The following is a 14664-nucleotide window of genomic DNA, read 5'->3' on the forward strand; positions in this document are numbered from 1 at the left end:
GCAAAAATCTGCAGGATTCTATGAATGAATTTGTTACACTTTCCAAAAAATCTCATTAGTTAGTCCCACTGCAACAATGAGCAATGCATTTGTTACATAATTTATTTAATCTTTCTCAGTGTTAATTAAAACAGCTGTTCACTGTAAGTTCATGTTAGTTCAGGTGCGTTAAATAATATTAAGAGATACAACTTTTGATTTCAATAATATATTAGTAAATTATAAAATTAAACTAATAATAATAGAAATTCTAAATCATATAATCAATCATCTTAGCTGATGTTCAATGCAGTTGGCAATCTGAACCTTATTGTAAAGCATTACCAATTAAATTAATCATGGTAAAATGTGCTAAATGGAGCTTATGCTTCTTGATAACTAAAAGCACAATATAAATAGCAAAGATATTAAATAAATGGTAACACTTTACTTAAAGCATTTATGTATAATGCATTGTAAAGGGTTATTAAGGGGTATAATGCATTATAATTATTCATAATGTGCGTTGTAAATTATTACCAAATTTAAAATGCATAGTGTAACAATGAATTTATAAGTGTTATAAAGTGTTAACTGGCAATGCATTATAAGGTGCATTACAAGGGATGCATTAAAACTACTTTTATAATGCATTATACATAAAGGCTTTAAGTAAAGTGTTACCAAATAAACAAACAAGCATGTGTAGAATTTAGTGAATTTTGCAGAGTTCTATTGGTGCAAATTCCATGCGAGCTTGATTATCAGTTTACTTTCCAAAGAGCGTTAATGAACATCCATTAACGTACATATACTCCAGAGTCGCTTCATTTGAAGGGGATTAAAATATCACGCTTTCATATTTACAAGAGTCAGTAGAAAGTGATTCCAAAAGATGATATATATTTTTGTACGAACAGTCTTAATGCAGTTCTTCGGGCTTGTCTGTAAAGTTAGTTTGCATCAAAACACATAGACGTAAGTTGATCTGCTGTCGCTACCGATCACGTTTTTGGCGGTGCACTTATAAACGCCATTGTCTCTGCTGGAAGGGTTCTGAATGACCAGTGAACCTTGCGGATGGAGATACTTGTTTCCATAAAGTCGCGGCTGGATGCCAACCTTCAGCTGAAGACCGTCAGGCATTTCCCAAACCACCTCGGCTTTAGGCGTAGCGAGAGGAATGCAGTTTAACTGAACGGCCACACCTGGACTAGCGTAAGTCACCGGCGAGGGTCCTTTGGTTATCCGCGGCGGATACGCGATTACGATCACCGAAACCGACAGGCTGGACGATCCATGCTCATTAGTCGTTTGGCAGAGGTACATCCCTCTATCGTACACAGACGTCCTTTGGACGGCAAGAGTGCCATTGTTTAGGACCGAATATCGTCCGGTTGTTTGCGGCCGGGTTAGGACGACTCCGTTCGGTAGAGTCCAGGTAAGTTTGGGTAACGGTTGACCACCGGACAAACAGTTGAGATGCAGATTCTCGCCGTTTATGATGCTGACGAGCGAGCTGTACTTGTTAGTGATTTCCGGTTTTCTGTTGGACTCTAATGTCACGGTTCGCTCGACGTATCCGGCGCTGTTGCGCCCGACGCATCGATACCATCCGATCTCCGAAACCGACGGGTCTCGAATAACCAAAGTCCCATCAAATCGATGATGGAAACGGAAAATACTAGTTCCCCTAAGAAGCGACGTCCCATTCGGGAGAATCCAAGTGATCTCCGGTGACGGTTTTCCTTCTACGGAACAATTTAGATTTATTATCCCGTCGGAGAGTTGGACGGACTCTGTAGGTGGATTTCGCAATCGTGGCTTTTCAACTCCTTCGGTCACCTCGAGTTGAACCTGGAGTTTGGCTTCTCCTCCTTCATTACGTGCGATGCAAAGAAGCGCGACAGAATCGCTTTTCCGCACCGCGTGGATGTCCAGCGTGCCGTTGCGATGGACCGTAATCCTCAAGCCGTAGTACGGCGCTGGAAGCACAATGTTGTTGGGAAACACCCATATGATCCTCGGAATTGGGTTTCCGTTTGGTTTGCAGTCTAAAAGCACGCGCTGATCCTTTACGACAGTTTTACGAACGACCCCAAGACTCTCAAATCCGTTTATAACCGGCGTTGACACAAGGACTTCAACGTGAACGACTTTCTTGTCAATTCCCGCAACGTTCCTAGCTGAGCACGTATAATTCCCGCTGTCAAACCTCTGGATTTTTTGAATGCGCAAAGTTCCATCGTTGGCGATCTGGTATTTGTGGGAAACTGGCACTATGGCGCGATGAGCCGGAGACGTCCATGTGATTATGGGAGTTGGCTCTCCTTTGGCGCTGCAGTTAAGGACGGCGGTTTCTCCGTAAGGAACTTTGACGATGCTGTAAACATTGTTTTGGATGATCGGTGCATCCGCCACCACCTTGATATGAACCTTCATTTCATCTTTCCCAATCCGATTCTCGGCGTAGCACGTGTAGTCGCCTTCCTCCTTCATTCCAACTTCGTTTAAATATAGTGTGCCGTTATCGAACATCACGTATCTCTTGGCGCGAACCCCGTTATCGTCAGATTGAGGGATGCTGTTGACCTTGGTACCATCTGGGAGACTCCACGTGATTTCTGGATTAGGAAGACCAGAAGCGACGCAGTCGACTTTCAGCTCTCCTCCGAACGACACCTCGTGATCGCTCAGTGACTTGTGGTCGATTTTAGCCGCTTTCATCATCACATTGACTTTAAGGAGGACGTAGTCATCACCCCTTTTGTTTCTGGCCACACAGAGATAGTTGCCCTCATCCTTCTCGGTCACTGACGTGATGGTGAGCGTGCCGTTGCCGAACACTTGCATTCTGCGATCAAAGCTGAAACGAGGGATAAAAAGAGGTTACATTCTGATAAGTGTGACACTAGTAAACGTATCATTTATTATAATTTGAGGAATCAAATTTTCCTTGATCTTTTGAGATTAAAGAGTTCATTGCACAATGGGGGAAAAAAAATACTTTCAGAACTCAAAACTTCCTTCCAGTGGAAAAAGCAATATTTATTGCAACAAAAATGCAAAAAAACGACTTACTCTGAAATCATTTATTAAAGGGCTCATATCATGTTTGCTTGTTTTTTAACACCATGCCAGTTTTTTGTCCGCTGTTGTCATGGCAAAAACCATACTTGAGCTATTAAAAGTTGGAATAGAACTAAAAACTCTTTCCCCGCCATTGACTGAATTTTCAGTTTTTCTGTGTTTTCACTGGTGTACAGTAGGGGGCGCCATTGCACATTTTCTAAAAGAGTACTGAATCCCTGGACCAAAACACGGTGAAGAAGCAGCAGAAACTGATGCAAAATAACACGATCATCAAACATTGAACAGCATATAAAACAAACCTGCTTAAAGTTACTGAATTAAATGTTGACCCAGGAAGTGGTTTAGTACTGTGAAGCTTTGGGGGTGTTGATGGAAGTGATCGACTTCATCTGTTTTTATCATCGATCTAAATCCAATCCGAACATAGCCTTTGACAAAAACGCCATTTGCTCAGCTTTTTGTTAAAAATGTTTTTATAATTTTTTTTAAATTATGAAACTTGCCCACATTCAAGTGTTGATAAAAAAAAAGAATGCATAAAGCTAGAAAAAGTAAAAAAAAAACTTTTTTTAATTTAAATTAATTAATTTAAATTTTAAATTGAGTTCTTTCTTTTGACGTATTGCATGTTCAGATATTCAAATTACTCTGTGGGCCATGAACATTTTGTAAAAATGATCAATAATGGCAACTTTTTCATACAAACGCTAGTGGGGAAAGAGTTAAGATCCATTTTTTCCTACAAATTATAAAACTAAATTTGGATTAACTTATTTAAAAACCAGAGCAAACCAATATTCTCATGGGAGCAGAAATATAACAGTCCATTAAAATTTGTTTGAGCTCTGGTTCATATCAAGATAATTATTTTAAGAACTCAAAACTTCATTCTAATGAAAACAAACAAACAAAAAAAAGACATTCTGAAATCCTTGATTTCTAGTGTCAGAAACACCAAATATAAGCAAACTACAGCCCACATTTACACGTCAGCAATGCCTATTTGTACATCTGTAAAGCTGCACATATATAAAAGGATTTCTGTTTTAGTAACACCACATGACGTTTTATCAAAGCGTAACAAAAAATGCAATTGTGCCAAAACCACATATTTACTAATCAAGGCTGTGTTTCCCAAAAGCATCATAAGCCAAAGCAGATCATACAGACCATTGGTGTTCACGGTTGCTAATTTAGGCTTATGATGATTTTGGGCAAAAAATTGTTAATTCAGAAGAACTATGCTTTCTTCTCTGCATTTGATTAATGTTCTTTTTGTCTTCCCTCTGTATCCATTTAGTTTCTTCTGTCCTCTGAAATTAATTACACGTCATGTTGTTTTGCTATTCGGTTAATCATGCTCTTTAACCAACAGTGTATATGGAGAGATTCAAAATAATTCCAAAGAGAGCCAGAGACAGTAAAATCCATATGTGTGGTGCCCATAGTGTTCAAATTGAGATCTGTAATATTTTCTAGTCTTTTAAAAGAAGTCCCTTCTGCTCAGCAACACTGCAAAAAATCTAAAGTTGAGAAAACGTAAAAGTTTAAGGCAACCAGCTTCAGGGCACTTTTGAGTTTTCTCAACTTCTTGTATTCAGTTTATACAACAAAAAGTTGAGAAAACTCAAAAATCTCCTACAAAAACAAGTTGTGAAAACTCAAAAATCTCCTGAAGCTGGTTGCCTTAAACGTTTAAGTTTTCTCAACTTTTGATTTATTTTTTACAGTGAAGGCTGCATTTATTTGTACAGTAAAAATGCATGCCTGATTCAAGGAGGGGTTTTCAAAAAATGGCCAACAAATATTGTTTTACTAACTTATTAATTTTAAGTTAAATTGTGCTTTGTTGATATAATGTCTGCTAGAATGTTAAAAATGTTCAGTGTTACATAAATATTTTTAAATTGTTGTTCTGTAATTGAATTTGTCTTTGAAAAGCAACAGTAAAAAGCACATTTAGGCTATTTAATTTATGCAATGGTAAAAAAAAAATTGACATGGGGAAAAAAAAAACGTTCAGTATTCGGCCCAGTGTTTCATTTTGTTCGTTAACGGCTTCGATTTCGCTGCATCCCCAATGAAAATGTAGTAATATGCAATTCTTTTACCTGTAATATGCATCAACCAGTTTTTTAGACGGCGTCCTCCAGGTGATCCTGGGATTGGGGCTTCCAGTGGCCGAACAGTTGAGACTCAGCTGACCTCCGTAGCGGACATCAGTACTGTGTGTAGAAGTGGACATGATTCTGGTGGTAGTGGAGCTTTTCTTCACCTGCAGATTCACAGTCCTTTTAGCAACACCCACCGAATTCACAGCCACGCATTCATAATTCCCAGAATCCTTCTCTGCAGGGTTGCGGATAAACAGCGTCCCGTTGGGGAAAACGAACAAATTGCCATTGATGAACTGCGAGGGGCGAAGCTGCATGCCGGTAAACGTGACCCAGCGGATGGTCGGATCAGGCGTGGCTTTAGCGGTGCAGAGCATGAACGCTGATTGGCCATCAGAGACGGTGTAGTTCTCCCAGAGCTGCTCTTGGATTGTGGGAGGCAAGGCTGCGATTTGTAGCCTCACGGAAAGCATGTCGGCTCCAGCGGTGTTGCTCGCGATGCATTTGTAGACGCCCTTGTCCAGGTAATTGGTGTTTTTGACTTGAAGCGTTCCATTGGTGAAGAGCATGACCTTCTGTTCGCTGTTATTAATGGCTCGCACCACCGATCGATCCGGAAGCACCCAGCTGATGTTTGGGATGGGGAGGCCTTGTGCTTGGCATTCCAAGAAAGCACTGTTTCCGAGATAGACTGTTATATCTTTATGACGTGGAGGCATCATTCTGGGCACGTGGGCCAACACCACTAGGGTCACCATCATCTTGTCAATGCCGTGTGGATTGCGAGCGCTGCACAGATACTGCCCGCGGTCCTGAAGCTGGACGCTGTGGATGACAAACGTTCCATTGGACTTGACCTCAAATCGCTGGATTTTGGTATTTGTTGATATGACGGCTCCTGTGGAGAGTTCAATGAATTTAAACCAATGAAAAGCTGCTTGTAGTCATTTAGACACATATATACAAAGAAAGAATAGAAACTGAAAACAAATAAAAAGGTGTCAAATTAATAAAAATAAAAAAACAATACAAAATTTATATATACATAAAAAAAAACAAATAAGACAACAAACGTTTAAAAAAAAAAAATTTGAATTTAGAAATATAATAGATGCTTTAAATTTGTAGGCACAGAGGTTGTACAAAAACACCAATAATATTGTTAGCTTTACATAACCTGTTTAGTCTCTATAATATAATTAATATATTGTAAAGTAATAGCATATACACACACACACACACAGTGATTGAAAGTAAATAATAAATAAATGCATCAAATTGATTTAAAAAACAATATACAATTTATATTAAAAACAAATAAGTCAAATAAATTAATAGAAAAATATACAGAACTTATTAATAAAAATATACAGAAAAATAGTATAATTAAATACGCTACGAATTTGTAAGCACAGGTGTTGTGCACAAATACCACAATTGTTAGTTTTACATAATCTCTGCCTAGTCTGTGTAATAAAATATATTTTTAATATAATAACATATAATATCTTTACATTTTAATATATATATTTTTTTATGTATGGTGTATGCCAAGTAGTGTATATGGTGTATGACAAGTAGTGCAGAAAGAGAAAGAGAGAGCGAAACAAATATGAAAACAAAGTGTCAAATTATATATATATATATATATATATATGCGTGTGTGTGCTGCAACGTGTAAAATAAAATTAAATAAAACAAAATAAAATAAAGCAAAACAAAACACACATCACCTTTAGGGAAGCCTGTAAGAAAAACACATTTATCTTCTATTGTAAAATATATCAAGGTTTATGCATTAAAATTATACTCCAAGTCCTGCATATAATGTACTGTAACTACTTGTCATGTCATATTGTGAGTTACCTGTGGAGACTTTGGTCCAGGTCAGGAGGGGTTTCGGCTCCCCCACAGAATCACATGGTAACTGCACATCTGTCCCAGCATTCACAGTGACTGTGTGGAGTTTGGCAGCAGTGATCCTGGGCCTCATTTGCGGTCCTTGAGGAAACAGAACTGCACCTGACTGTCTGTTCACTGGTTCATCGATCTGAATTTGGTTGTTTGGCTGTGTGGTGCTTGACGCAGTTGTGGGACTCGAGGTAGCAGATCGAGCAGTTGCTGTCAATATCTTAGGTGTAGTAGTTGATTTGACGTTGGTGAGAGAGTTAAAATCCACAGGTGAGGTGGTGACGGAAGGTTTTCTGATAATATTAGGTCTAATATTCACAGAAGGATTTCTACTGTTATAGTACGGATACCTGTGGTTAGTGCTGGGAAATCTTCCCCTGTGCCTGGAATCAATGTAGTTCGTTCCAGGATTTCTTGAGTGAAATGGGATTCTATTGTCTGGTAAGAGATAACTAAGTGTTGACTTTATAGCAGGTGTAGTAGTAGTAGTAGTAGTAGTCGTCATCGTAGTAGCTGAAGTAGTCGAAGAAAGCCCAGTAGTAGTAGCAGCTGTCGACAGTGTAGTAGGTGCTGTTGTTGTTCCAATGAGTTGGGTTGTAATGGGAATTATGGCTGTAGTTGCTGGTAATGTAATTGTGGGCGAAGTATTCAGAGATGTAGGAGGAATCAAAGGTTCATCGAGTCCATGGACTAACCTTTCCCTCTGGTCTTGCTTAGAAACAGAGTTTGGTTGTAAGAAGTAAATCTCATTGGTTTGAGTAGTAAGAGTAGGCGATGGTGAACTTGTGGCTAAAGACTCGGTTTGTCTCCCAACAGATTTTATGGATTCTGTAAGTGTCTCTGGTGTTGAAGGAAAAGACACTTGGTTGTGAATGGATTCTTCTTCTTTAAAGCTTTCATTTGGTTGTGTAACTGTAATTGAAAGTGGGTAGTCTTGGGGTCGTGGCATGGAGGTGACTAAAAATTCTTCTGTAGAACTTACTTCCAATGTATAATTCTCTCTTAGAACATTGCTGAAGTGTGATTCAGGTAAGTGGAAGACATCCAGCCCGTCTGTGTCCAAAGTAAAGCTGATCTCTGTTGGATGAATCTCTTTGTTGGCCTTTGGTAACGCTGTTGAAAGCATGCCTGAGAAATCCTGCTGGGCAGTTGTCAGTGAAATGGTTTCAACGCCAAGTCGAGATGTCGGATCTACACTCGTGGGAACCGAGTACTCATCCATCTCCTCTGCAGATGCAATGCTTCTGTCCTCTTCCTCCTCGAAAGGAGTAATGTCTTCATTCTCTAACTCTGATATTGTGCTCATGGGGGGAGATGCAGATGGGCTTCTAGAGTTTGGAGGCATCTGTTGGATTTGGAGGAAATTGCTTGCCTTTACTTTGTGGATTTTTGAACCAGTTTTCTCATCCGGGAGGGAGATGGTGTTTTCCTCATTAATGGCATTTGGGAATACCCTCAGCGCAGTAGGATAAGTGGGAGTAGTAGTCAGATATTGCGACGTGCTTTCAGCTAAGGTTGTGGAGTAAATGTGAGCGGTTACTGGGATAGTTGGATGGATTGACGAGCTTCCAGCTTGATTTGTGGAAAAAATGTGAGCAGTGGTTGTACTAGTTGGATGGATCAATGTGTCTCCAGATGGGGTTCTGGAGTAAATGTGAGCAGTAGTTGTAGAAGTTGGATGGATCATTGCGTCTTCAGCTGGGCTTGTCGGATCTGATTTCAAAGTTGGAACATGAACTCCTGCAGCTGTAGAGGTTGACCACCGTCTTCTTGTCGGAAGCTTTGAGAACGGCCTTCTCAATTTTATTCGTCGCCTACCTCCAAATCTTCTCCTGGAGCTCCAATGATCTTTTGCTCTGGACGGCGCTGAACTTGGTGAAGCACGTGGGCTTGATATGGTAGCAAATGAACTGCTGTCAGGCTGTCCAAAATCAAAACCCCCAATCTGTGACTGGACGCCGGTCTTTCCGGAGAAATTTAGCTCATTTTCATTCTCAGACTCCGGTTTGATGACAGACCCGGAATATACTTGGTCATTTTCGGCACTTATGGTGCTCACATGGCCTCTTTCTACAACATTCACCTCTGTCATAACATAATGGGGTCCAGATGTGGGATTTGAGATGTAAGGCACCTCGTCTGAGCTAGTTTGTAATTCTGGAGGAGCCGTTAGGTATACGTTATTATTTTGTCCCTTGATATGAGGTGTAATTGCATGCCTGTGGTAAACATCCGTTTGGTGTGGCGTGCTGAAAGTGTTTGACTCTTCCTTTGGACTGGAGACTCCAGAAGAACTCTCAATGTTGTCAATCGACCCCGGATGATCTACATTCACCATCTCTGCAGTGCCATGTTGGACAATGTTAACTGATGAGTTCTTCGGAGAGGTTTTCTCACGGATTTTGGCCAAAAGAACGGCCCACTTCTGAGGGTCTATATTGTTCTTGGTATTAACAGTTCTTTGGTTTGTTAAGCCAGTTCTGTTTGGTTGTCCATGCATGCCCTTTCTAAAGGGTCGCCTATGGTGGATGTTGCCAAAAGAACGCCCTTGCGTTCTTGCATTTGGACCCTTCCTTCGATTAATAACGCTTCTGTTTGGTACAACTCTCTCTTGAGTTTCATCTCCGGAAGCTTCCTCTACATCCTCCAAATAGGCTTTTACCTTAGTGGACACTCCCGCGGCAGACTGCGGCCTGATGGGATACTGTCGCAGTGGCTGGATTCCTTTCCGCCTCATAACAGTTAGTTTAGTCGCCAGTACATCCACACCGTGTTGGTTCATGGCGACACATTTGTGATATCCATTATTGTTAAGCTGACTATAAGGAATGAACAAAGTCCCGTTGGGAAAGACTAAAGCCCTGGATGTATTTGCTTTGGCATTCAGTACACTGCCATCTGGAAATATCCAATTCACCACAGCGTCTGGAGTCGCTGTAGTAAGACAGGGCAAAGATGCAGACTCGCCAACAAACTTTGTTAAAGCGTTTCCAAATTCTTCACCTGGAAGCGGGGTTGAGGACTCCATAACGGAAAAACGGAAAGGCAGAACATCAATATCTCCTGCAACCTCAGCAATGCAATAATAAACTCCAGAGTCTCTGTGCTCGACAGATTTAATGTGAAGTTTGCCGCTGCTAGAAACGCTCACTCTTTTGTCGGTCGAGCCGAACGCAGCTTTAATCTTTGACCCATCTGGCGCCATCCAGTGAACAGCTGCGTTTCCAGAGCTTTGCACACGGCAGTCCATTTCAATCGCACCACCCACAACAGAACTGAAGCTCGTCTGGGTTTTATTGTCATGTTCAATCATGACCCAAGATTTGATGGGCTCCTTATCTGTGGTGGTAGTCAAATGAGTGTTTAGAATGAGTCTCACACTCTTGGAGGAGGAATAAGGCCTGTTTAATTTGATGTTCATGAAGGACTGCATGAGCCAAGATGGACGGGCTACAACATTAGCTCGAACACCAGTGTAAAAATAGGCATCCCTTTCGATGTCCTGTCTGTATCTGTAGCTTAGCTCCGGCTCTCTGCTTAGCATGATTTCCCTTCGCAGATGCACAGGCACATCACTATAGTACGCAAGAAGCCTCCAAAAGCTCTCATAGTTGTCTCTGTCCACAGGACACTCCAGGTCAAAGAAGAGAGTTACTTTAGCAGCGATCTCCAGAGATTTTGTATAATTCCAGCTGATTTTAGTGGATTCTCTTGGTTCAAGTATTTGGCAGATCAAGTCAACTTTAGTCCCATGCTCGTCGGATAAACCAAGGGAGACGTTTCCAAACGGTGGTTTGATCCTGTCGATGGGCAGAAGCTCACTCATGTTGTCCTCTTGTGAGACGTTCTTTCCTGGAGAGCTGATAGCTGGTCCAGAGCAGACGAACTCTTTGACATCTGAGATATCTTGTCCTTTAAGGTGTTTAGGAGATGCACATAGTGGACAGAGCTGACCGCTGGAAAACGATCTGTCTTTTTTGCATTTCATCACTCCTAGGAAAACGAAACAAATCCAGACTTCAGAAGATAGAATTTGTTCTTCACTCAGTGTTCTACATATTCAAACATCTCTAATTTTGATCTTTTTAATTTTTTGGAAAAAAAAGTCAGAGGCCCAAACAGAAACAACAGCAGATATTTTTTTTTTTTAAATCTAAAATACATTTGTTAAAATATAAATACTAAACATACTTGTATATACTGTATATACACACACTACTGTTCTAAAGGTTGAGATTAATACGATTTTTGATGTTTATTAAATAAGTATCTTATGCTCATCAAGGCTGCATTTATTTGATCAAAATGCATTAAAAACAGTATCATTTTGTGAAATATTTTTACAATTTAAAATAATGGTTTTCTATTTTAGTATATTTTAAAATATAATTTATTGCAGTAGTGACAAAGTGAATTTTCACCAACCATAACTAGAGTCTTCAGTGTCACATGATCCTTCAGAAATCATTCTAATATGCTGATTTATTGTGTTCCATGAAGACATTTAGTAAAGTTCCTACCGTAAATATATCAAAATGTAATTTTTGATTAGTAATATGCATTGCTAAGAACTTCATTTGGAACTTTAAAGATGATTTTCTTAATATTTTGATTTTTTTTGCACCCTCAGATTCCAGATTTTCAAATAGTTGTATCTCGGCCAAATATTGTCCTATCCTAACAAACCATACATCAATGGAAATATTATTTATTCAGCTTTCAGATGATGTTATATACACAAACAAACACGCACATACATGTATATATTTACACACACATAAATATTATTTTTATTATAATAGAAGTTCTTTAGAAAAATAAATTGCAATCTATTTGCATTCTGAATTCTGAATGAAAACAGAACCAAAAGACAACCTGAGCTGACCTCAAACCTCAACACTATTCAACTACTGCTGCACAAACAGGAAATTCAGATATAGTTAATACTGATATACGATATCTAAGTTTATACAGTGTGACATCTGGACAACGATCATCTGAAGCACTCAGAAACAGTTTAATAACCTGGATTTCGTGCGCTCCAGTTCTGTAACCAGCTCATCCGGCAGTCGCAACTCCACGGATTTGCGTATAAGAAGAGGTTCTCCAGCTGCGGCATGCTCTCCAGTATGTTTCTGGGCAGCGAGCTGAGGAGGTTTTCAGAGAGATACAGATGCTTCAGCGTAGACACAGAAAAACGCCGCAGCAGCGAGAACGTACTAAATGTAGCAGGATGGAGCTTTTGCAGATGGTTGGCCTCTAGATGGAGCAGACGCAGTGAGGTCAGGCCACTGAATGCATCCGGGTGGATGAACTCGATGCGGTTGTGGTCCAGATGGAGTCTAACAAGAGCCGTCAAACCAGAGAAGGTGTGACCGGTAATGACTCGCAGTTTGTTGTAGCTCATTTTTAAAACCTGCGGGAAACACAGTGAACTCACTGAGTCATTTTGACAAAAAAACAGTGCATCGCTTACAGCTGTAGTCTGTTTAACATTTGAAATCTAATAGTCACTTTTACTTTGAATCTTTTTAAGTTAGAACTAATTAGAACTACGTACATGAAGGACTTCTACTGTGCTTCACCAGATGACTGTGATTTTACCTGTAATGAAACCAGATCCTGAAAAGCAGCATCAGGTATTTTCTGCACGTTGTTGCCGTGCATCATGAGCAGCTCTAGTTTTCGAAGGCCAGCAAAGGAGACGTCTGTGATGTGATTTATAGTGTTAAACCTGTTAGAGAGCAAAGGCATAGTTACCATTGTGTTTATTTCTTTATGTTGAAGTGTACAAATATTGTTGTTCCTCTTTTGTAACTCACTCTGGATAAAAACGTCTACTAAATGCATAAATATAAATGCTTAATTTTTATGTACACATATATAGTATGGAAGGCCGGGGCTAGTTGTCAAAGAGAAGTTGTCTCAAGGTCTACAATATCTCAGCAACTGTGTGCCTTTGAGCAAAAAATCACGATACAAAAGCTTATTTTCTCTCTTTGCATGTTGATTTCAAATATGTGGTTGAAAGCTGTCTAATAATGCCATTTTTTTAAATTCTATCCTGTGATCACACCATAAACACTAAGTATTAAAGTCTTAAAGTTTGCGAGACTCATGATTTTTACATACACGAGAGACCTGAGATATTATCTTGAGACCAGAATACCAGAACACGTTTGCTTGAATAGAACTACTCTCAATTTCTTCAGTAAATCTAATAATTGCTTTAGTTTAAGTTTTGCTGAAAGCAATTTTCGCTGTGCAATCTGTTGAGATTTGTCTTGCACCTCTTATAACAGTTAGTCAGATGTGACAACTTACCCCATATAGTGTCAATGAGTGTTACATTAACTCTTTACTGTTTTTTTTTTAAATCAAGACTTTAAGGTTTGAGCCTGTACAGAAACTGACTTTTAAATGTTTAAAATGGTTTAACTCTTAACTGTCACCCCCCCCCCAATCATCATGAACGCTTTTGAATACAGACATAAGGTTGATCTATTTTTTAAAGAAGACAATCAGCAGATCATTGCAGAAGTGAAATCACTGCAAAAAAATGAAAGCATAAAAATTATAGAAGTTTAAATTTACTGTAAAGAAAATGTACTGTACTATTTTGATTTTATTTTATATAAAATAAATATTTTACAAAATTGGTTTGAATCCAAATTTGATATGAGATTAAAGCCATAAGTCTAAATGAGTTATGTTCCAAATTTGAAGTTGATATTAAAAAAGTTGAGGTTCCTATGCAATTTTGTTTAGGTGTTATACCTCAAACAGCCACCAGGTGCCATCCAAACTCCACTGAGTTTTTTAATGCATTTTTCTGTCACAAATGTATAAATTTATCTCTCAGTATTACTTCTGTCACAAAAAATGAAATCTTGAGACTCAGACCTTTCCGACGATATGTATTTTGTCAAGATTATAAAGAGTTTTGATTCCAAAAGGTAAAACGCGTGCACTCTTAATATTTCAGATACATGATCCTATGATAAACCTCCAGTTTCTGCCATGACTTGCCCAAAGTTAATGCGCTGGACCTGTCTGGAGATGCCCGTGGGAACGGTCAGGAGCGCACGGAAGGTGCAGTGCACTTCTGCGGGAGCAGAGCAGATGCACTGCCGCGGACAAACCCCGCTGGAGCCACGAAAACTGACCAGCAGCATCAGCATCAGGCCCATCCAAGAAGAGCCCATGATGCCCGCTTCTGAAGCCTTCACGGCCCTCTAGTGCTGAAACACGGAATCACAAAAACATTCACATGCGTGCATTTGGCTGAAGCTTTTATCCATTTAATGTTTATAACTGATCAATTCATGCATTCCCTGGGAATCAAACCCATGACCTTGGTGTCGCAAGCACAGTCCGCTATTGCTTGAGCTACAACACTTAAAGTAATTTCAATACAATATCAATCATAATTTGTAACATCTATGGCATCTACGGAATCAAACACTATCCTCCTGGATTTACTGAACTATCTTAAGTTTATTTTCTCGCACAGACTCCTCAAGGTCTTCAGGGTTAGTTCCAAGCTATGCAAGAATTCCTTTTGCAT

The 14664-nt window shown here is 39.6% G+C and overlaps 1 protein-coding gene across 1 annotated transcript; it reads right to left on the minus strand.

The window, feature by feature from the left end:
• Nucleotides 1–925: 925 nt before the first annotated feature.
• LOC107697798 (matrix-remodeling-associated protein 5-like) lies at nucleotides 926–14302 on the minus strand. Its single transcript, XM_016498660.1, has 6 exons — nucleotides 14127–14302; nucleotides 12702–12831; nucleotides 12123–12513; nucleotides 7053–11090; nucleotides 5184–6084; nucleotides 926–2845 (listed from the first exon to the last, which is right to left on the minus strand). Exons 1-6 carry the CDS (start codon nucleotides 14300–14302, stop codon nucleotides 943–945), a joined length of 7539 nt encoding a protein of 2512 aa, XP_016354146.1. The 3' UTR covers nucleotides 926–942.
• Between the last annotated feature and the right edge of the window lie 362 nt (nucleotides 14303–14664).

Source organism: Sinocyclocheilus anshuiensis, unplaced genomic scaffold, assembly GCF_001515605.1.
Source record: "Sinocyclocheilus anshuiensis isolate Anshui unplaced genomic scaffold, SAMN03320099.WGS_v1.1 scaffold1123, whole genome shotgun sequence".
NCBI classification, from domain to species: Eukaryota; Metazoa; Chordata; class Actinopteri; order Cypriniformes; family Cyprinidae; genus Sinocyclocheilus; species Sinocyclocheilus anshuiensis.

Excerpts from the sequence above, each read along its gene's own strand:
- LOC107697798 (XM_016498660.1), bottom strand. The coding sequence starts at position 14,302 with ATGGGCTCTTCTTGGATGGGCCTGATGCTGATGCTGCTGGTCAGTTTT. Across the intron at positions 11,091-12,122 it reads CTGGAGCGCACGAAATCCAG|GAGTGATGAAATGCAAAAAA; the intron begins GTTATTAAACTG and ends TCGTTTTCCTAG. Across the intron at positions 2,846-5,183 it reads CTGGTTGATGCATATTACAG|CTTTGATCGCAGAATGCAAG; the intron begins GTAAAAGAATTG and ends CCCTCGTTTCAG.